The 24,780-nt window shown below is 34.5% G+C and overlaps 1 protein-coding gene across 1 annotated transcript; it reads right to left on the bottom strand.

The window, feature by feature from the left end:
- Positions 1-224: 224 nt before the first annotated feature.
- On the bottom strand, positions 225-24,780 carry LOC149787568 (F-actin-capping protein subunit alpha-like). The gene is made up of 10 exons (XM_089973715.1): positions 24,666-24,780; positions 18,161-18,224; positions 14,882-14,933; positions 11,688-11,751; positions 8,976-9,046; positions 6,602-6,817; positions 5,239-5,323; positions 4,004-4,075; positions 3,182-3,244; positions 225-1,089 (listed from the first exon to the last, which is right to left on the bottom strand). The coding sequence occupies exons 1-10, from the start codon at positions 24,696-24,698 to the stop codon at positions 949-951; spliced, it is 861 nt and encodes a 286-aa protein (XP_089829841.1). The 5' UTR covers positions 24,699-24,780; the 3' UTR covers positions 225-948.

Below are 24,780 nucleotides of genomic sequence, written 5' to 3'. Positions count from 1 at the left end.
CTAACAAACTGCACAGATCCAGATCTGCCAGCACATTATGCAACAGCAGATCTGGTTCAGTGCAGTTTGCACTGGACTCATCATATAAGAGATGTGCATTTTTTTCTTTATATACTCTGCAAAAGTTGTTTCAAAAGTCCAAACAGACTGGTGATGTGAGAAATGAATTCTTCTTTGCAAGAAATGTAAACAAAGAGTCGAGATCTGCCAAGTAAAAAAAAATCTTATCAAAAAATGTAATTTATTTCTTCCACTTATATTACATAGCAGCAATAGGAAAGGAGGACCTTAAAACTCCAAGACTAAGATACAGGTATGTATAATCATAATCACAGGTGAAAATTTCCAAGACTGATTAATTATTTTACATGTATCATTATACATATATAAGTAATATTAAAAATAATTAAAATATGAAGACATGTAATTTCTTTAACAAAACTTGGAAAAGCTTAGTCTTCAAACTTCAGATATTCCTATATTTGTCATGGACATACCAATATTTGTAAAACATGATTTTTATGTCTACATGTTAATGATGTGCATCAAGTTAGATTAGTTACATATATGAAAAAAAAAAACAATTTAGAAATCCATGGTGTGATACATTTTTGCTTCTGTTCATTCATCTGTACTTAACTTATCCTTCCCAACTGATGGAGTATGGCTGCTATTCTAAGAGTTAATATTTATTAAACTTGTGCTAGTAATCTTTCATGCCATTTATACAGTCTCCATTGTGATGCTATCTGGACCCATCAATATCTGATCAACTCTGCATCACCTCTGTATCCAATAAGGAAAATGACTGGTCAATGGCTAGACTGTGCTACATGTATGTGAATATTACAATGCATAATGAGAAAATTGTATTAATAGTCAAGTCCCAGTCCACTATCGATGATTTATAATACATCCCACAACACCCTGTACTGTTTTCACTGTGCCTCAGTTATTTTTCAAAGCACTTCCAATTGTATAACCTATAATATTGTTCCAATCAATCTTGCTACGTGTCACAGGCAGTTGTCGTCTCAAAGCTTTAAATGTGGTATCCTTCATAGTTGTGTAATTTTCAGTAATGGCTTTCTGAAATGAAAATAACTTAGTATGAAAATGCATAATAAATTGCTCTTTTAAACATGTACATATTTCTTAATACTGAACATAAGCTGAAAAGATCAACAAATTATCTTGCCCTAGAATAAACAATCTAAGTCTAACTCACTGCAACAAATTAAATTCATGCATTTTGTGTCCTGCATAAAATTCTAGTACCATATTAGCTTTTATAGAAGATTCCTAGATCATTTCCAAAAAGGACTCGCAGACACATTTTCTTTATACATCTTTATGCAGTGATCAAGATGGCCACTTTTGGGATCTGAGTATAATTGGCCTTAAAACAGATTCAGTTGTTACATGTAGGTTTATCTTCAAAATATATTATGTATGGTCTTGAAAAACATGTCCTTAAAAGGTGGCTGCAAGAACAGGTTAGGCCATATTAAACTTCCCTTTCATTCACTAAAAATAACACAGTAACTTGAAAAAATATCAAATAAAAGAATACAAAAATACCCATTCATCATGAATATTACTGCCAAGATGGTGCTAATGAAGAAAATGTATGGTAGCTCAATATGTAACAAAAAAGTTTTCAGTAAAACAAGAGGAACATTGTCTGAAACCAGGCTGTACATCGAAGACCATCAGAGTGCTTGATTCCAAGCACCAGTATATCACATCCATTTTGATTAAACAAAGACCACCAGAGTGCTGGATTCCAAATACTGGTATATCATATCCATTTTGATTAAACAAAGACCATTATAGTGCTGGATTCCAAGCACTGCTCTATCACATCCATTTTGATTAAACAAAGACCATCAGAGTGCTGGATTCCAAACACTGGTATATCATATCCATTTTGATTAAACAAAGACCATTATAGTGCTGGATTCCAAGCACTGCTCTATCACATCCATTTTGATTAAACAAAGACCATTATAGTGCTGGATTCCAAGCACTGGTCTATCACATCAATTTTGATTAAACAAAGACCATCTTAGTGCTGGATTCCAAGCACTGCTCTATCACATCCATTTTGATTAAACAAAGACCATTATAGTGCTGGATTCCAAGCACTGCTCTATCACATCCATTTTGATTAAACAAAGACCATCATAGTGCTGGATTCCAAGCACTGGTATATCACATCCATTTAACAAACAGCTAATCCAAACTTGCCAAAACATGGAACTTAGAGGACAGGTTTGGTGCTCTAATCCATATTCTGGCAGACAAAAAGAAAATAAATTAGATGATGGTGCAGCCTATCTTCATCACTATTTTTTAAAAGCATGTCTGATTTATTTTCAAAGACATTGAACATTATGCTTAAAAATCAATTGAATTATCAAGTTTTATACCTTTACATGCAATGGTGATCAAGACAACATGATGAAAAACCTTAATGTTGGCACCACTGACATCAACAATTGTTAGAAGTTGCACTTATGTCACCTATCTCTTGTCTTTGACAACAATGTCAAGCAAGTGATAACCTACTGACAATACTGCCAAGCAAGTGATTCTTATTGACAACACTGCCAAGCAGTGATACCTATTGACAAAACCATCAGGCAAGTGCAAGTGGTTTCTATTAACAACACCATCAGGAATGTGATACCTACTGACAACACTGCCAGGCAAGTGATACCTACTGACAACACTGCCAAGCAGTGATACCTATTGACAAAACCATCAGGCAAGTGCAAGTGGTTTCTATTAACAACACCATCAGGCATGTGATACCTATTGACAACACTGCCAGGCAAGTGATACCTATTGACAACACTGCCAAGCAGTGATACCTACTGACAAAACCATCAGGCAAGTGCAAGTGGTTTCATTAACAACACCATCAGGAATGTGATACCTATTGACAACACTGCCAGGAAAGTGATACCTACTGACAACACTGCCAAGCAGTGATACCTATTAACAACACCATCAGGAATGTGATACCTACTGACAACACTGCCAAGCAGTGATACTTATTAACAACACCATCAGACATGTGATACCTATTGACAAAACTGCCAGGCAACTGAAACTATTCCGGGAGAATAAACAAAACCTCAGCATTCAGGATATCTTAGTTGGTTACAAGATTTACCTGGTACTCTTGTTCACTCTCTGTTATTACATTTACAAAATCAGTGGCAGTCTGCTGTTCATTCTGCAATACAAAAAGAAAACAAATCCTTGATTACCATAAAATTAAGATTAAAACTGTAAATTGTTCTGAGCTGTATTTTTTCCATTTTTCAAAATCAAGCAGAAAATTGTAGGCCACAGAGACCTTCTTTGAAAGTATGGGTGTGGTACTAAAATAGAAGCATACAATGATGAAGTTTTATAAGTTCAACAAGATGAGAAAGCATGAAAAATTAAACTTAAACAAAATCTGACCAAAGTGTGTTAAGTGTGAAATATCGTTCAAGCGGTGTTTAAGGTAGAGTACCCATCGACGTGCATTTCTCCATCAAGTTTCATGATTTCCGGTATAGTATGTGTACAAGATGTAAAATATCTTAACGAAGGGAAAAAACAAAGTATGTTCAAATAAGGTAGTGTATGTACAAAATTAGTCTCTTTAGTTCCCTCCACAGCAGTACCAATCACACTTTCATGTACCATCTTATGAAACACAATCCAAACCATTGCCTTGGACCATGTAAGAATGAATGGCTGAGATGCAATGTGGCTGTACAAATATGTACATGTCTTTATATATGTGGACAATGACACTGAAGATGACAAGGGATAGCACCCTCCTCTCTATTGGGTAGAGGCAAACAACAAACTTAACACTGACACCAATGACAAGATATTATCGGAAAAATGTCCAAATGTCTCGACTCTGCTTTGCAAGTGAAATAAAAAGCTTGGTAATGTGGGTGTATGATAAAGAAGGAGTTAAGTAAATAGTACTTACAGAAACATTAATTGTCTGTTTAATTTCTTTTGAACTTACTAACTGTACATTACCATCTTCATAATAGTGAACCTGTAACAAAAATGAAAAAGGAAACGATTAACTACAAGATGCAAATATTAACCAGTGTCAGTGAAGCATGAAGTGTATTGTATATACTCACATATAAGTCACATAAACTGCAAACTGCGCAGACCCAGATCTGCCATCACAAAATGACAGTTGATATGAGTCTGTGCAGTACGGTATAACTAATGAGTAGAACAAACACACAAACCCAAATCTCTGTTTGAAGTTACACTCAACCTGTATAGTAGGTCCTAATGAACAGATTTCAAACTTCGATGCATGCCTTCAACAAGTTTCATAACTCTTGCATGAAAAATGCCTAAGAAACTCTACTTCAGCATTTAATTTAGACAAAACATGCCACACAACATTAACCCATTATCTTACATATTTCATTTTATGAATTAAAATGGTAACTTCATAAAAATAGTCTAGCCAGGATGAAAGAAAGGAGAAACAGCAAACAAAATTCATGGGAACGAATAGGAAACAGTAAACACAGTAACTTGCCCCAAAAAGTCTAATCAAGTGGAAAACCAACACCAATAGAAACAACAGTGTGACCTAATAAACTTCACGATGACTGTAACAGTTATTCTAAAATTTCTTGCTCATCTAAAAACAAGATTTACATGGGGGAAAAAAGTTTTTACAGATAAAGAAGTCCAAGTCTAAAGCTTAACAAAAATGAACAAACTGCTATAATGGCCTGAAAATGTACTCATCTTCTACATCTAACAGTATGCCTACAAAATTTCATTTTTCTACTTTATGTGATTTTTGCTTCATTCTGTTATGGAGGTTTTTGTCAAGAAAGTACTTTTTAAGTCCAAAAAGTAACAAATGTGTAATTTTTTTAAAGCTGACAAATTATTGCAAAACCTAATCAGATCATATGGACACAAATATGCCAGGTAAATTTCATTTGTTGTCTGCAGAGAGAGATTTATGCACAATCTTAGTAACAAGATTCTCAGAAACAAGGTCAGACAGGATCAAATCAAAACACCACAACTGCAAACATAAAAAATTCCTTTTTTGAAAGTTGTTCGAATTTTGTTCAAGTTACACAAAATGTATCTTTTGCAGTAAACTTTTCAACATGTCTTGGGCAGTTTAACAACACATTCTTCCAACTCAAAATTTTTCATTCACCTCCCATTTACCTGCACTTTCAAAGTTCCAGCAGCTTCAACTTTTCCACCTGATTCTGGAAATGTTACAGACCACTGAGACCTCCAGCGTCCATTCCTGAAAAATACTGACTTCAATGAGTTCTTCATTTCAAGTGGTACCGTCTCTTACATATACTATCATGACTATATTCTGAGTCACAGCTTCCTTGCCTCCCTTTATACAGGTTGTGATCTATTCTCACATGTTGATTTGTAATTTACATACATCTATCAACCTTTGTAACATTTCAATCATACATTAAGTAAAGTTCAAATAAACTGAAAGAGGCAAATGATCCTTTTAATTATAAATTGATGCCTTTCGCTTATTAATTCAGACATACTATTTAGCCCCTGTTAACCTGAAAGTCACTCACACAATCTTCCACATCCTGACAGTAAAACTTGAGGAATAGTGAGCAATGTGCTCATGCAATTACACCCATACATCCCCAGCATCCTACCCTAACATGTAATGAGTTTGTAGTAAACAACAGCATGTAAATCTTCTGAAAATAGTGCAAGTACAATGTTATGACATATCTTCTGATGTTTCTCAGCAATCCATTAAAAACTACAGTAGTAGTTCCAGTCACAAAATTCTGTCTGATTCAAGTTGCACTAACAAGACTGTACCATGCACTATACCTTTCTCTCGATAACTTGTGCACAATGGCATCCAAACACTGAGACTGTAATATAAGCATCAGTATCAGTTAATGAGGGACAAATTGACATTTTGATAGGGCAATTTTGTTGCACCCTAATGAAAATTTTAGCAAGTTCTACATCCATGTACATGCTAAAGATTTTGGTGCGGTGACCTCCAAAATAACCCCTCCCAAATGTGAGCCTGAACAAATGAATTTCATTCCTAAATTTTTCAATGGCAATATGCTTGCTGTATTTGGAAATATATATACTGCTGGAGGAAATTAAACTGCACAACTTCAATGGCAAGCAAACAAAACATTCTAACAGCCACTGGAATGCTTTCGGAAACATAATCTCTTTTCAACACTTAAAGGTAAAAGAAATTTTTAAAAAAAAATATTTCAAAAGGGACTAAGCATATAATTTAAACTGGTATAAATTTTACTCATATGTCCATTATAAAAAAAGAAATAAAAGCTTTAATTAAACACCACTACATAAACTGTAAGCTTTGACAACTGATATACAAATTGATGTAGAATGCTGAAAATCAGCAATGTGGTTTTCTACAGTAAAACTGGCAGATTAAACTGTCCTTGAACAATATCTTCCTGTAAATAGTGTCGATAGTTTATGTCAGTCTTTCACACAAATATATGCACACTATACTAAATAAAGTACTATTTCAATAAAAATTTACCAATAATTTTTTGGATTGAAGTGGTGGCTCTCAATACAGGCTATAAGTGTGATGTTCCCTCCTGAAGAGCTTCCAAACACACTGCAGTATCCAGACTTGTAGTGTGCATGAACATATTTCGTTAGTGCTGTCTCCACTGCAAACCGATACCCTTCTGAAGTTTTGTCCACACCGACAGGCTGAAAATCACTGGCCTCTTTTCTTAGATGATCATACCTAAAAAGTGCAATGATCACCTTGAAGAATACAAATCAAAATGTCTACAACTAGCACAACATTAAAATCTAACAAAATTTAAACTTAAAACCAAAAAAACTGAAATCAGTTTAGTACCTGCTCTGCATGTCTAGACATATTTGCTGGCCTGTAAGACAATACTTTTTGACCAGAAAATCTTAGCTTCATCTTATACTCTGAATCGACTCATATATGGATTATGTCATCCAAATCACTTTATTATATTTTTTGTATGAAAAATAATTCTCCAAGAGTACGAAAAATAATGTGTAAAAAATATTTAATTTTGGGGAAAAGATTGTGTATGAAAAAATATAGGATCCCACATTGAGTATTTGTTGTTGTTGTTGTTGTTGTTGTTGTAGGGCTTAACGCCATTTTTCAGCACGCGATTGGCTATACATGGCGGCCAGTATTAATGGTGGAGGAAGAACCCGGGAAAACCCCGGAAAGAACCACCGACCCACGAGAAGCTACTGGCAGGCTTTCTCACATACCCACATTAGCCGAATCTGCATTGAGTATTTGAAACAATTACATGATTGTAAGTATTCAAAATTAACATACATCAGATGTAATTGCACTAAATCAGCATGCACCAGTAATGTATGTTGTTTGTAATATACTGTTTAAATTTGATTACATACGTGTGTGTTATAATTTACAAGTTAAAAAATGAATAACCATGACAAAGACATAATCCATCACAATTTTCTTCTTGCACCTAATGATCAAATAAAACATATGCCCCATTGAGAGAGACAGACAGACATGTCATCATGATTGTAAATCTGTATTGTTCACTTACCTGATGACTGATCTTACTTGTGTACAAGTGCAGTACCTTATTCCATTATCAATTAATACCATTAGGTAAGCAATTCTTTCTAATTTTTGTTGCCACTTCCATTATTAAAAGAATTGCATGGCTTTGTAGTGGTTGTTGTTGTTGTTGTTGTTGTTGTGGGGTTTAATGCCATTTTTCAGCACACGATAGGGTATACATGGCAGCCAGTATTAATGGTGGAGGAAGAACACAGGAAAACCCCTGAAAGAACCACCGACTCATGAGAAGCTACTGGCAAGCTTTCTCACATACCCACATTGGCTGAATCCGAGACTCAAACCCATGCAGACAGGTGAGGTGGCAGTGATCCGTTATGGAGAACACTTTAGACCACTCGGCCACTCGGGGCCCCCTTTGTAGTGGTATTTACATGCTAATTAAATAAGCTATGGCTGAATTCAGTCATTCCAAGATAACACCTGTTTGAGGTCAAGATTTGGCAGACCAGATCAGATCAGCGAGCTACCAACAGGAAATGAGGCTACCCATGGGTATTATGAATACTGTACATGAAAAGAAATGCCAAGTGGTTACTAGTGTAAATTTCTCAGCCAGTGACATTTTTTAACTTGCTGATGGAACTGACAGCAATTTAAAGTTCACCTATCATGAGCCAAGATCAAAAGCAATTGCTGCCTAAGTACAGGAAAAGTACACTTTAAACAAAATCTTAATTTTTGGGAATGGGAAGGTTGTTATACTTGCACAGAAAATTAGACAGCATGCAAAATAGTTATTCTTGGGATTTAACCTAGTGGAGACAATATGGATATAACTATTGTGAATATTTAAACCTTGAAGGAGTATGGCATGTATTTTCATAGTTTACATTTACTGTTTCATTTATTAATGTTTTCTCTCTCTGATAAAAGCTTCAGCAACACGTGGGCAATAAAGTAAAAAAAAAAAAAACAACAAAAAAACAAACAATGAAGAGCTGAACTTTTTCTCTCTTTCTCTCTCTCTCACATATTGGACCATATTTTATTTTGATCACGAGGTACAAGAAAAATGAGATGGAATATTTATGCATCCTTCTTAGTGTATCTCTCCCCACCAACACCCCCCAAAAAAGCATTTTAGTATTAATGATGCAGTTTCCTATTGCTGGCAATCTGAAACAGCATACAGTGATAATTTTAATATTTATGAAACCAGAAGTTATTGTAACTTAATTCCACACAGCATCGTGAGTTTTATCCTATTGGTAACTAAAAAAAAATTCAGGTAAGAAGCAAGACAATGAATCACTATACTGGGCAACCATTTCTTAAGTGACCAAAACTTTACCTGAAACTCTGTTTGGTTCTTGGATCTAAAAATCTACCACCACCTAAATCTCCATGTTCTGATATCAAGGCCTGGAATCAGATGAAACAATGAATATATACGACTGTCAACATATGTAATAATGATCTAATATGTGACTGCAAAGTATAAAACTTATCTTAAGTGTAACTGAAGGATATTCCAGAGGATATGATGATAATTAAATTTACTCAGTATGGGTTGGTGGGATTTTTTCAGACTGTTCTATGTGTAGTATATTAACCAAGCCAACTAAAATGTTAAGATATTGCAAACTCTTTACAAAGTTAGTATCTTCCAAGTACAGTTCCCTACCCCACTCCCATTCTGAAGCTTAGGATTGAAAGTCATCAACAACACAATGCATTTAAAAAGACTGGGTTAATTCAGTGTAAATGCATTCTGTACACACAATATATTGCATGTACTGTTAGGCAACATTAGACCTCTCCAAGATGGTTACGAAATATAGATATTTTTAAAAAATAGTTTGCTTATGCTAGGATTGATAAACATATTTTAATCAATTTGCAAGTCTGGACATGGATTAGTTTTATTAGTTTTAAGTTGACATAAAAATTATATATATATATATATAGTATCACCATGTCACCTGTATTATCATGTCATATGTATTACATGCAACAATGGCTTAACACCTGGTAATGTCATCAACAGTATCATTCAGCTATGCAATGTCTGTGAACTAACTTCATACACAAAATGTAAAACTTATAAAGTAAAACAGTTCAAACAGTTCACACCAATCCTCATTGTAACTAACCACTATACAATCAATATGAAATGGGTGCACATCCATTGGATATTAAATGGGTACATATCCAATCTATATGAAAAGGGTGCATATCCAGTCAATATAAAATGTGTACACATCCAATCAATATCAAATGGGTACATAGCCAATCAATACAAAATGGGTACACATCTAAACAATATGAAATGTGTACATATCCCAATAAATGAAACTGGTACACATCCACTCAATATGAAATGGGTACATAGCCAATCAATTATACAAAATGTGTACACATCCAATCAATATGAGAGGGGGAATGCATTCTTAGAAAGATGAGAACATTATTATATGCTCATTTTTTTCATGTTAACTTTGCATTGTCAGAATCATTCAGTATTTTACGATACTGAACTAGCATGCAACTACATAATGCACTCATAAAGGAACTACTTTCAATTGTAAACAAACAATGGATGCAGACACCAGCACTTCTGATTTGTAAACAAATCATGTACACTCATTTAGTAGACGGTTTATGTTTTGACTGATTAAATTTGTTTCAGAATGAACTAAAGCAGATGTTTCGTGGACTGTCACATACCAGCTGCTTTGCCACATTCCGCATCAACTTCTGATACTTGTTTTGGATTTAGTCGGGCGATAGACACCAGATTTTAAAAAATTGCTGGGTTCCTACACATAACTTGCAAGTGACAAGGCATAAACTGTCTTCTTTAGCTGGTAATAAGAATGGCAAAAATATACTTACTATTTTACATCCTGAAATTCCTCAGAATGTATTTTCTTAGTTCTGCAAATCTGAATTACATGAGCCATGTTATGAGTTCTCAAGCTTGATTAAACATTTTGAAATTGTACTGTAATTTTGACTACATTCCAAGTGCAATTATATCCTCCTTACTCCACTAAATGAAATAAACATTATATTCCATAGCATCTTTTTGATAACAGATATTGAAAGACTTCATATTTTTTCCACATTATGATTTTAACATTCAATAACAGAACAGAAACACATTTGCAGGTGTCAACACGATGTTCCTTTGCCTCTGTAATCCGATGTACTTCATGTAGAATTGGTTTGGATAAAACCAGTGCATAATCACAAAATTTCACAGAAACAACAAAAATAGCAAAATCTATTCCAGATCAAATGGAAAAATTGTTGCAATGTGCATTCATTCACAATGACTCAAAATTTCAATTTTAAGTAGACCAAAAACGATAATTTCTTTCAAAAGTTATGTCTATCGAGCGACTAAATTCAAATTTATCTGGGCGGAGTTATGTGCACATTAATAATGTTGTTGTTGTGTAATGATGAATTCGCACTTGTGTATTTAGTTTGGAATACGGCATACATTCATTTACTTTGTTTCCTGCAGTGTATTTTTTTGTTTATATAATTAAGCCTTAGGTAGAATAAAAAAAATGAGCATATAATAAAAAGGTTACTGCATTTATATGGGAAAATATGAACTCGTTTTGTCAGATGGATATTCTGCATTCCCAAGGTCATGCAGTATTTCCACTGAAAAACTTGTTCGTATTTTTACATACAAAAGCAGTAACCTGCAAATCTTAGCTACTTTGTACTATAAAATGTGAAATTCATGTTCACAATCACTGACATTGTAATTGAAAATACTTGTTAGTAACCTTGTTAGGAAATCTGATAATATAATATGCCACAAGCTGTTCATACTAATCAACTTATTTCAAAAGTTCATGACTTAATCAGAATTAACGCAAGGGCCTCAACGTCTAAACCTGCACCATTTGAATGTAGGCAACAACAGATTCAGGTTAGAATCCTGTAACAATTTATGCAATCAATGTTAGTCTCACATGACTCTTATTATAACTGCCTCTCCCTGCTATCCATATATTTAAACATAATAGCGACATAGACTTACCTGTTCCTCTGCTCCTTGAATCTTACATGGAGTAAACTGGTCCTTGTTGTACTGTGCAAAGGCTCTGAAATACAAGAAACAGACCAGTACAGTTAACAAGCCTAATGACTTACTCATAAAAATAGATCATGCATACCTAGTGTCTCTACCTGTTAAGCCTAATGACATACTGGTAAAAATATATCATGCATACCCAGTGTCTCTACCTGTTAAGTCTAATGACTTACTCATAAAAATAGATCATGTATACCATGTATCTCTAACGCCGTAAGTCTAAGGACTTACTGGCAAACACAGATCATGCACACCTAGTGTTTCTACCTCTATTAAGTCCAACGACTTACTGGTAAAAACAGATCGTGTATACATCGTGTCTCCACCTCTGCTTAAAATACATGTCAATATACTCTGAAGCAAGCCAAACTCAAAATCTTCCAAAGCCGCCAACCACATCTCTGTAAAAATTCAGCATATCAAAAGCTTCGACCTTATTTAAAAACTGTGTATCTTTACCTAATATTGCTGTTGAAAACAATATATGTATTAATAAAATAATTATGAAATTATATATTTTAATAATTAAATAATGCATTTTGTTACATAAACAGAGCTCCTGATGCAAAAAGTCATTAACAGAACTTTATTTGTATAGACAATTGAAGAAAGTCAATACTGACTTAAAACTAAGAAAATGTTATAAGAAAACGTTATATAGAATGACCGTAAAATGAATGTGTGATCATATTTTTAAAAAAACAAGGTTACTAACAAGTATTTTCAATTACAATGTCAGTGATTGATAATCTTCGACTATGCCACACTTGCCTTGACCCTTAAAGTGCTATATTGTTTTGCAGTACAAGATCCCTCTGAATTGTTTGAGAAAAAAAAAGAAAAATGCACTGTTTTGAAATTGGACGTATTTCAATAAATATACACAAACCCCATATGAAAAACGATGGTGGATGTCTAAACCTTAAGATTAACATCAATGCATGTGTGCAAGTAAATTTAACATATTTGCATGTACAGGTGCAAATACAGGTAAAACAACAAGCTGAAATTATATTTCATCTGTAATTTTGTTTTAATGGAAAAGTTCAAATATATCTAAGAAATTATATATTCTGTAGTACATGTAGTTCAACCATTTACATGTTATGTCTGTCACAATGTTATATCTAAATTGTAAAAATCACAGGTAAAGAAAAGTTAACAGTTCTGTAAACATTCACTCCATGAATGTCAGAGGTAAGTTTAGACCCCCAAAGTAGTAAATGTTCATGAAAAGTTTTCACTTGTTATTTATTCTGATATCATCAAAACTGAGGTTTATACCTGGTGAATAAACCTCTGCAAATGCTTTATTTTTTTCAATCACTGTGCAGATCTTGTCTAAAGGGTCACTTTAATTGTTCTCATTGTCTGCCAGGTGTAAATTGCTTAGAATAGCTAGAAATCTATCCCATACTCAATTTTTTTGCTTAAGTATGGGGTTGATATCACAGTAGGAATCGAGATCAGATTTATGTACCAAACCCATTGCTATAATCAATGCAAAAAAGAGTTTTAGCTGCTCAGGTGTGACAGGCTGCCATTTCTTCATCCCATTGTTCTCCTTCAAGTCTGCTCCATGAACTCTCTACCTGCATAAAGATTTGTTTTATCTACTATCAGATGCAATAACCTGTCATCAAAAATAGTCTTAAATAGTCCACAGGTTTAGTATTTGCCATCTCGACATTTAATTTTGAATTACCAGTGAACTGGGGGTGGGGGTGAAAGGCATGCCAAGTTTTCTTGTCCAGCCAGCATATACATCAGACTCCAACTCTATGTCTATTCCTGGCTCAAAATCACTTGTGGTATTTCCATCAACACTAAGCCAGCTCCAATAATTTCATCCTCATCAAATCCTTCAAAATCATTGTCATCATCATTATCAGAAGCCAGTATTTGTTGCAAGAAATCACCATCGTATTCAGCATCAGCCATTTTAATTTTTTTCAGGTAACATGTGCTCAGAAGCGAGTATTTTGTAAAACTTCTTCGCTAAATGCATAGTAAAGTACAACAGAATGCTTGTTCTGGGCCTCTATAAACCAATCAAATATAGTTTTACAAGCAGTCATGGCTAGTTGAAGCAATAGGATGTGTACATTGTTGTTTACCTGGAAAATGACTTAAGTCGCGACAAGCACTACGAGACATCTACAGCGTGACTAATGATGCGACTAGAACTTTAACAGTTGAAATAAAAAAGACTATGACATGCATGTTGGATTCATGTTCATGAAGAGACTTTTACTGAAACAGTAACACAACTGTTAATAATAACAACAATGTTTTATTTATAGAGGATGACTCATTAGACAAGGACTATTCTCCCTTGAGGCCCTCGTAAGGAGAGTATAAAAATGTACATTATATTAAGATAGCAATAACTACTGTTTATTTTAACATGTTTAGTATCGAAATACTAAATAACATTATCTATTAGAAACACATACATGCTCATGATATCTCTTCTTAAATACTGTAATATTTTCAGCGGATTTTACATATAGTGGAAGCTTGTTCCACAGAAATGTACCAGAATATTGGAAGCTCTTTTTAAATTGCTCTGTTCTTGGTCTTGGTGCTAGAAGGTTTCCATGTGATATTGATCTCAGCTGGTATTGTGTTGAAAAAGGCATGAACAAGTCCTGAAGATACTCTGATGCAGTTCCATTTAGACATCTACATAAAAGAACTGCCTTGTGAAAATCTATACTTTCATATATTGAGAACCATCTGAGTTCATTAAACAATGCTTTTGAGGGATGATCAATAGATGCATCTAAAATTATGTGTGCTACTCGTTTCTGAAGTTTCTTAATCCTGCCAAGCTCAGATTTAGTACAGTTTCTCCATACAGTTGAACAATAATCCATTGTTGGAAGAATATATGACATGTAGTATAGATTGCAAGTTTCTGTAAGTAAATATTTCTTGATTCTGCTGAGCATGGCAATTTTGGATGAATGATCCCACTGCTGCCATTATACGAAAAGTAATCACTATTTCTCACTTGCCAACTAATGTGCATCTGAGAAAAATCAGTTGTGATCAATAAATGAAACCAGTAACTCAAACTGATTCTTGATCTGGAAGGCTAACCTTTGTAAACAAACATTTAAAAATAATGTACTCACCCTGAAGCTCCCTCTTTCAGAAGATCGTCATCATTCAGCAAAATCCTTACATCTAAAAGGAAGAAAAAATATTAATCCATGAAGAAAGGCCATAAACAACATGCAAATTAAAGTTCAGAAATTGGTTACTCATAAGAATGGGATAAGTGGCAAACGCCATACCATTGTGTGCTGACTAGTAAGCTAATTATACTTTGGCCTCATTCTGCAATTAACTATTACAGTAACAGGTAGTTAATTATGTGGCACATTAATAGGTAGCCGGACTTAATGTTTTGCAAAGCTTTCAGTTTGGAAAGTGAATTCGAAATGATGCTATTATTTCTGCAGAAAAATGGGGGCTTTAAATGGAAACTGACTTGAGATGGCTCCAATGTGTGTTGCAATGTCTGCAGCAACCTGGTCTATCTTCTGAACCATGGCAACAATAGGAGGATCTAATTTCAGTGAATTTAATCTCAAAAAGGAAAGGAGGACTTCTCAAAATTGGCAATGATCAAACATAGTTCTGGGGGTTTTGATAATCAAGGAGGTGATTCTGGAATACAGAATTCTGCAGAATTTTTTACATTCATTTTTTGCTGTTGTTAAATAAGGATGAAATCAAATTGCCAAAAGGTGCAGCGAAATTTTGGTTTGAAGTGTACATGGTTTGCTATTTGGGCCTAAAGACTACATCATATATGGAATGGGGCAACCAGCTCTCTTATAGTGGGGAACCAAACATTCAATCAGGTTCTATTAAGGAGCAACTTCCTTCAATGCCAGTTTTGGCTGACACTTGGTGAAATTTGTTGCCTCTATTTATGGCGAAGTCTCAGTTTTTAAAGTAGCATTTTCTATTGCTTGCTTAGGTCTAAATTTGAAAAGCCCCCACCCCACCCTCCCAATGCATGCAGGATTCTCTTTAATCCCACTGATGAGTCCATGACTCCAGAAATGTGTAATAAAGTGCTCATGTCCCTCACCAAAATTTTCAAAAATAGTTTTAAGACTTAGTGGGACTGATGCTCTATTGCATGTATACCTTTGACAATCCCAGTAGCTTAGGAGTGGCAATAAGATAATTGTGCTAACAGATGGACATCCGTTAGACAAAGAATGAAAAAACATCCATCCACAAGCTCTTCAAGTCAATGACCAGTCAAGATAAAACCATTAGTGAGATGTATTTTATGATCAGTAATTTTAGCATCAAGTCAAATTTAAACAATGGACACAAAGGTATCATTCAGGAAATTAGTTATATTTAAATTAGATGATGGAGCAGGAAGGCTGTTTTCTTTATAGGTGATCTTTAACTCACTGGGTCCTAAACATATTTGGTTTTTATAACATAAATTCATGAAAAGTAGTGCCAAGAATAACAGTGAATTCACAAATTCGATACGGTTCTGATCAGTAGCTAATTAGCAAAATACTTAAGTCATACATGTGGAACAAATCTGGAATGTGTTCTTTATGCTTATATATGTTTTCAGTGAGGGTATAAAATAATCAGCATCAAGAGTTTTGAATGGGACATAATTCAAATTATAGGAGCTAGCCATCATTTGTTTGTTAATTTTAGATTACAAGTAGGTGTTGTCAATAGTATTTCCTTTTTGGTGACAGAAATTAGTGCATGTTTTCTGCTATGGCTGTCTCAAATGAATGCTCAGTTTAAGGAATGAAAAGTCAAACAATAATCATTCAAGAATGCTGAAACTTGTATTATTTGGTACTGTTTCTTCACTTCTTGTTTCAATATTTGTATCATTGTGGAAAAAGTATTGATGCATCAAGTAGGTGTTTCACCCATAATAGTTACTGTAAAAGTAAGTAACATTTAAGGGAAAGTCATATGCCAGGGTACTTTCTGTCAAATCTGGCCAAATTCTGTTCTATTGGTTTTTTTATAAGACATTTAAAGGTTTTTCTATTTTCATGACCAAATTTGATTTGTAAAAATGTGAACATTTCCAATCCAGGTAATTTATTTAAAGTTTGGTCAAACTGTGACAGTGTTTTTGAAGAAGATACTGAGAGGTAACATTGAGTTTTTTCTTTTTAATAACACCAGCTATATCTGAAAACACATTAACTGTACAAATGTAAAAGGTCATAATGCCAGAATGCTGCTTCTCAAATTGGATCGAATTTAGTTCTGCAGGTTCAGAGATGCCATTTAAAGGCTTTTTACTACTTTTAGTCATCGAAGGTATATGTGATAGCAGACCAGCATCATCTGCACAAATCTGAAAGCCCTTTATGACATGATGTTCTGTGCCAAACTTGGTCCAGTGGTTTTTGAGGAGATCTCTAAAATGGCAATTGTTGATAGACACAAAATGGATGCAATGCCATACCAATGGCAAACTTTGCTTTGGTCAGTTGAGCTAAAAATACAGAAATAATGAGGAAGTATGTTTTGTCAAAACTAATACAGACCTCTTAAATGTTATGATTTATTCCTTGATACATGTATATCTCACAATAAAAGAGAACATGAGGCCACAGTAGTCCTAAAATTGCTCATCAAGTTAACTTCTAAATGATAACCGAATGTAAGAGCAGCTAGCCAGAAAGTCCAATCTTGACCAATGCTGTTGTCTACAAATGCTATGAAAACAAATGTTTTATACTTGTTATATCTTCATCCATATCTGATGGCACATTCACATCATTTGTCAAATACTAAAAGTATGCCAAGATTCTTTCTTTCAAAATTGGTCAAATTCTATTGCTTTTTTTAATACATAAAGATGTACAATTTTGTCTTCCTTTAGGAACAATCACCATGTCTGAAGGCAAATGGCTACATACATACCAACTTCAAAATCCTTGATGCCAAGATGGTTTTATCACATTTGTTCACATCCTGTAGAATGGTATATGAGATGTCCGTCAAAGGATTCCTATTTTTAGTAATGGTGGTCATATTTTATACCAGACCAGCATCATTTGTATCTCTCTGAAAGCCATATATGCCAGACTTTTTTTGGTCATATTTGATAAAATTCTACTTAGTGGATTTTAAGAAGCTGACTGCAGATTGGCATCATTTGTGTAAAACATAAATGCTTTATGATAAGACATTTTCTAGCAAAATTTGGTCAAATTCTGTTGAGTCGTTTTTGATAAGTTGTCATTGAAAGAGGCGTGTATAAGTAATTGCAGCCATATTTATTGATGGATCTACATCATTTTACAGAACTTGAAAGCCATGTATGCCAGGATGCTATATGTAAAATTTCTATCAATATTTTGCTATTTAGAATGAGAGAACATAAATATTACCATTGAAAACTTCATTGAACTCTCCAGGTGGAGCATGGAGAATGAAATTGGAAGCAATCCTTGCCTGAAAAGAGATTGTAACATTTTAAAGTCAAAAATTAATAAAATATTCAACAATGCCATACATAGTGGAAATATGTGAAAACCGTGGTTAAAAATTTGAATACCGGACAGAAAAAAAGCAAATTATGGCAAGAAAGTTCATTAGTAGCATGTCAGCTACTATTGAAATTGTAGTGATTAAAAATTTTAGATTTTTATTAAGTAAGTTCAACCAATCTTTTGACTGAGCTTAAGAGCACAGGCCACGCATTAGACTGGTCACTAATTTCTACTAGTCAAAAACTAACATTGTTTTGAAAGAACCAAAGTTGTCAAAGCTAAAGATTGCTGCTTACTGTGGGAATATACAGACTTCTAATTTCATTTTAAATGTGGTACAAACTTAGAAGTATTGTTGTCATTTTTAACTGCCACATTATGATTGCCAATTATAGTTGCAATCATGAATGTTTTGCTCACAACTTAGCACCATATAGTGTTTCCCCAATTTTAGGAGGGCATTGTGAATGGCCTTTCTTCCCCAGTGGCAGGACCATGTCTGCATCAAAATGGGTATTTTTTCCAAATAAACTGCATTTTTTAAAGTTGTAAATGCTCATTCATGACAGCCATTAGTGAGCTCAATTCAACATTTTTTAAAGTTGCAAATGCTCATTCATGACAGCCATTTGTGAGCTCAATTCAACATTTTTTAAAGTTGTAAATGCTCTTTCATGACAGCCATTTGTGAGCTCAATTCAACATTTTTTAATTGTAAGCAGCAATATACCCATAGCCAAAGCTTCAGCTGTTCATTGTACATGACAGTTCATCATGGACTGGACATGAAGTGAAGCATAATGGAGGTCTGTTTATTGGGACTGATTGCATACAACAGTATTGTCAATCACCAGAGAATAATTCAACGCAAGTTGAGTAGATATGATTAAATGGATTATGTTTCCAAATTTTACATAAATTGTCCTTGCAGCTGCCAAAGAACTACATATGAAACAATGGATTATTATAATTTTACAAGTCGAAAACTCCCTTCACAGATTTCATAAGTTTACAACAAGTGCAATAATAATTGTAATAATGATAACAATAATAAGAGTCCCTCAATGGGACTGATCCCTATACTGTCAGAAAAGAATTTCCTACAATTCAAGATAGGACCACTTTTTTTTAACTGTTCATGTTGAAATTATATGTAATATTCTTTAGTGATAACATTTTTCAAACAAGTTGCTGCTATAGCAGCCATTTTGGGGAAATTGTTGGTGAAATCCCATTACTGATACGACTTTCTGTTCTGGAGGAGTAGACAAGTACTATTTTCATTCAATGCCAATTAAACAGTCCTCTAGTAAAAAAATTAAAATGTTGATATATGACCACATCTATTGAGGAGTAGCAATAACAAGATTTTCAAGATGGAAGCTGTGGCAGCCATTTTGGATGTTCAAGCAGCACTATTTCCATTTAGGCCCAACTAGACATCATAGTAAACTTCTAGTGGAAACTCCATGTAAACATTACATTCCATTCAGTAGTGGTAAAAAGATTTTGAAGATGGCAGCTGTGGTGGTCATATTGGATGTTCCGGCAGCACCATTTTGGGATAAATGTGTGTGGTAAGTTTGATGTCATTCCTCCAAGTAGTTTAAGAGGACAGATGGATGAAAGATATAGGACAATGCATGATGGCCAACAGGTCATTCTATAAACTCTTATGGTCCCTGACCAGCAAGGCAGATAATACTGTATGACAATGGCAATACACAATAAGATAAGGCACCATTTTATTTAAGCATTTAACATGCTCTTTTTTAAGGATAATTACTTTGTTAGATCGAGGAAACACTACTGTAACTGAGTCACCTTTGCAAATAAAGTCCTTATTATTATTATTACACTGATAACCAATCATATTTTAGTAAAGTAAATCAAGCTACTAAAAAAATAGAAAAACAATAATAAGTTTATATAACCAACCGCTAGTGCAAAAATTACATATAAAAGTACACCGGTATACAGGATACAGTGTACCTACCACTATCAAAGTTATTTAACCCATTTTATCCTGAATACGAATGTGGTTGTAATACCTCATTCTATCCTGAATACGCCTGCAGTCGTAGTATCCCATTTTATCCTGAATACGACTACAGTCGTACTCTACTATGTATGTGTGTAGCGTCTCTAGAAACATGTGTTCTACATAACATATATATGTGTACTTCTTCACCTACACAGGAAATGGTTAAAGCACGCATGCGCAGTGAAATTTAAAAAAAAAAACGCGCTTGGAAAAGAAATTGCTCACTTGAAAATCGATCGATAAAATGATGGACGACAACTCTGATGTAAACATGGATGTTGATAGCGATGGTAGCGACACTGAAGTTGACGATTTGGATGATTCTGATGATAATATTTACTTAAATGATGGGTTAGAATTTAATAAAGTTGATGAAAGAGATGATGCATGGCTTCATGCACTTTTTGACAGCGATTCGGAGAATGAAGCTGACTTTGAAAGCTTTCAAGAAAAATGGGTCCGGGATGATTTTTCACTTCGGTTGCAGCCAAGATTTAAATTGATAGAAGGAGCAACACCCAGGAGAAGCCGATGCAAAACATTATTTTGAGTTACTTTGGGATGATTTAATCTGGAAAAAAATTGTTGATGAAACAAATCGTTACGTTGAAAGATTTCTGGGATTTATTTGTGACAAGTTTTCAGGAGAAACTGCACGCTGAAGTACATGTTCCAGAATGTGAAGTAAACAAGTTGTTCCTTGTGTCATGTTGTCCAATTTTAGAAAAATTATTATAACTTTTGAACTAACAGTGCTAGAAACTTCAAATCTGGACCCAAATACTAGAAACTGAATTATCTTTATTTTATTCGCATAATATTAGGAGCATTTCATTAATTTTGATGGACAAAAGATTCATTGAACATCTTGGTAAGTTTTCTAATTTTTTTTTTTTTCAAGTCATGTTTCAAAATACAGTTGTGAGCATGTATACTGGTAAATGATAACAAAACACATATCACTGTGTTGCAAATTTTATTACCTTTTCAGAGATATATAGTTTTGTATACTTTATATAAGAAATAACATTGTTACAACATTTTTAGTACACATGGTGAAGGTAGTCACAATTTCAGCAGCAGCTGCTGTATGATGCTCCGTTTTACCACAATGTATTTAGAATTGCTTCTCAGGAATCAGGCATTGCTGTTGAAATTGGTAAACAGGATAAAATGGGTTAAATATATTTCATGGAAAGCTGTCATCAAGAAATCTAATATTGTCATCAGTAATTTAGATTGCTAATTCAGCTGTGCATTAAGCAACAAGTGAGGAGGAACTGCCTACTTCATGGAAGGACTGTCCCATGCCAAAATCATTTCCAAAGAGGCCAACAGGCCATCTATAGAAGCGATCTTGAAATAGTGAGAATACATAACAAAAATAAAAGCACACAATAAAGATGAGTCTGAATATTTTGAACCTAAGAGTGCTAAACCCAGTTCTGTGTATGGTCAATATAACCATTATATGTTAAAGCAAAAGCAGGATGGTGTTAACCATGCAGAGCTTCTGGAATTTATACAAACAATGGAAAATCTCAAGATTCCAAAATCCACTTTAAAAAAAACAGGATGATAAATGACTTCTCCACAGGTTTGGACTTGACATACATATGCCTAAGAATGGATGCCCATTTCATATCTAGACAAGATAGAGATGACAAAACAGATCAATAGGTTCTTATTCCAGGTAACTCACAAATTCCAGCCAGTGCAGAGGGAATACACATACATGCCAAGGAGCTTGTCTTAAAAAAATTTCTGGACAGCTATCAGACTTAGAGTTTCATGACAAGATGTGGTTTTGTGTTCAAAAGCAGGACCTCTCTTTCCCAGTGCTTACCCAAGGAAATGGAAGAAAAGATCACCTTGTTCCATACATTTTATATGGATAGACACAAGGACAAATTTGACATTAATGTTATTATTCACGTGGATGAGACAATGATATACTTTTGATCTTGTGCCAAGGAAAAAGGTGGACTAAGAAGGAATGAAAAGAGTTCTGATTCATACAACTGGCTTGGAGAAGAGACGCTAATGTCATTTTAGTCATTGTAAGTGCTGTCAACATATAACTCTATCATTATTTCAAGGAGAAATCTGGATCTCAAGGTGCCAAGAGGATGTGGATAATCACAGAGAGAAAGTGGATGGATAAAAATGTAATGCTCATGATGATGTAAAGTAACAGTTGTAGCACCCATGTATTGTGCCAGGATTAATACCTGCAGGCTGCATATCCAACTTGCAACCTATTGATGTGAACAGAAAAAAACTGTGTGATAAGCTACCACCACGGCAGCTGGACAGAAATCATAAGAGATGCTATGAATGCATTAAATTCATTTGATGAAAAAGGCAATGGATGGATCAATGAAGCCAGAAAACAGAATTTATGGACTGGACTATAAATGCTATTGATAAACTGAAGGAAAAGGACAAAATAATAATGAAATCTTCCAAGATGTGTGGAATCAGTGTCAATTTGAATGAAAGTGAAAAATATACTGATCAGAAACAAGGAGCACATTAAAATATTTTTATTAAGACAATGACACTTATACAGAATCTGAAGGCTTTTCACTTGAAGACCTGCTTAGGACAGCCTACATGTACTTGAAATTGAATAAATAAATATATTTACATGTATCAGATTCTTTTCATTCTTTTATATTACCTTTTACTATGTTTAGCTTAATATAACATATTACTTCTGTACATTTCTATCATTCTATCTTGTCGCATGACGTCCCACCCAGACACATTATCCTGACACCAGGCCAACCAGTCCTAACACTAACCTCTTAATGATGAGCGCAAAGCGAGGCAACTGTTAGTACCATTTTTGTAAGTCTTTGGTATGACTCAGATGGGGACTGAACCCACGATTTCCCACATCTGTGGTGGGTGTTCTAACCACTAGGCCACTGGAGCGGTGTGAACAAAATGAAAACTATCTAATTATTTTATTAAATATTAGCTTCTTTTTTTAATTTCACTAAAAAAACATACTCCAATAGGCAGTCGCTGCTTCCAATGCATTCCAGCCAACTGAATTGTAGGTCAATAGAACTTGAAAAATATTTTCTTGCTTCTGTCAAAATTTGTGTGTGTGATTTAGATTTTTAATGTAGCTTTAACAATTTTTCAGTCAGATTGCTATCATGTCTGCACTGTGGCAGTTTATAGTGACGTCTAGCAATGGGACATCATGCTGCAGACATGTAGCATGATGTCCCACTCAGTCACATCCTGACACCAGGCCGACCAGTCCTAACACTAACCTCTTAATGCTGAGTGCCAAGCGAGCCAGTTGTTAGTAGCATTTTTGTAAGTCTTTGGTATGACTCGGCCGGGGATTGAACCCACGATCTCCCGCATCTGAGGCAGATGCTCTAACTACAAGGCCACTGAAGCGGTGTCAGAATTTGAATTTACTAGAAAAAATACATCAGATAAGTAAAGTCCAACTAAAGCAATATGACTTTAGTTTGCAGAAAAGGGTCTACATGGGCTGCAGAGTGTGTGAGATATTCCTAAAAATCTGACTTCTCATTCCGATGTTAGTCGACCATGGAACAGCTACACAATGCTGTTATTTAGGAAGTAACACAGCAACCTAAAAAACACAAATATCAGGTGAGGTGTCTTACACTGAAGGGCATTACTAAATAAAGATTTTGCCCCAATTTAGGCATAAAGACTGCAACCTGACCATAGAGAAATTTCTGACTGCATAGGTTATGCCAGTAGGTGGCAAGAAAAAGAATATGTCATAGTGCATGTGATACAGCAACAACAACAAAAACTTGCAGTCCAACTTTGGAGCAATCTATCAGTTTTCCTAGACAATAAGATATAAGAAATGTAATATAATGCTACCAAGCCTATCTTTTTCATGCTATTAATTTGCGAATAAAATTTAAAATTGATGTTTTTATTATACTAAAATAGCTCACATACACAACTGTCTCCTAAAAACACCTGTTGCAGATTATTTAACGTGAACTTGTACAAGAGTCCAACCCGAGTTTGCAATCCAAATTTGAATCAAAGGACTTGACTGAATTCATATACTGTGCACTAGTCAGCTATAGTTCATGACAGACCATTATTCCGCGATCCATTTGTCTGAATCTGAACAATAATCTGCATGTGACTCATCGTTGAAACAAATCAAATCAAAAGCGGAAGTGAAGGCAAATCAATAAAAAGGTAGCTCGCCAACAGCGGTGTAATGCGTTTTCTACCCTAATAGGTTATTCGATAGAAAGCACGCCTATTTCAATATTAATCTAGCATGAACGCTAACAAAAGATATTTGTAGAAACTCAACCATATATGTGCTCTTACCCGCTCCTGGTCAGAAATATCCCCTTCCGACATTTTGTTGCTGTCAGTTCACGCCTTTCTATCAGATGGGTCTCCTGTTCTCTTTTTCATGGATTTAAGCTTTTTGAAATGTGTA

This window comes from Sinohyriopsis cumingii, chromosome 11 (genome assembly GCF_028554795.1).
Source record: "Sinohyriopsis cumingii isolate HCF-2022 chromosome 11, ASM2855479v2, whole genome shotgun sequence".
NCBI classification, from domain to species: domain Eukaryota; kingdom Metazoa; phylum Mollusca; class Bivalvia; order Unionida; family Unionidae; genus Sinohyriopsis; species Sinohyriopsis cumingii.
The sequence above is the reverse complement of the archived record's forward strand: the minus strand, read 5'-3'. Positions and strand labels throughout refer to the sequence as shown.

Excerpts from the sequence above, each read along its gene's own strand:
- LOC149787568 (XM_089973715.1), bottom strand. The coding sequence starts at position 24,698 with ATGTCGGAAGGGGATATTTCTGACCAGGAGCGG. Across the intron at positions 18,225-24,665 it reads ATATTTCTGACCAGGAGCGG|GCAAGGATTGCTTCCAATTT; the intron begins GTAAGAGCACAT and ends ATCTCTTTTCAG. Across the intron at positions 5,324-6,601 it reads TTCAATCCAAAAAATTATTG|GAATGGACGCTGGAGGTCTC; the intron begins GTAAATTTTTAT and ends AGTATTTTTCAG.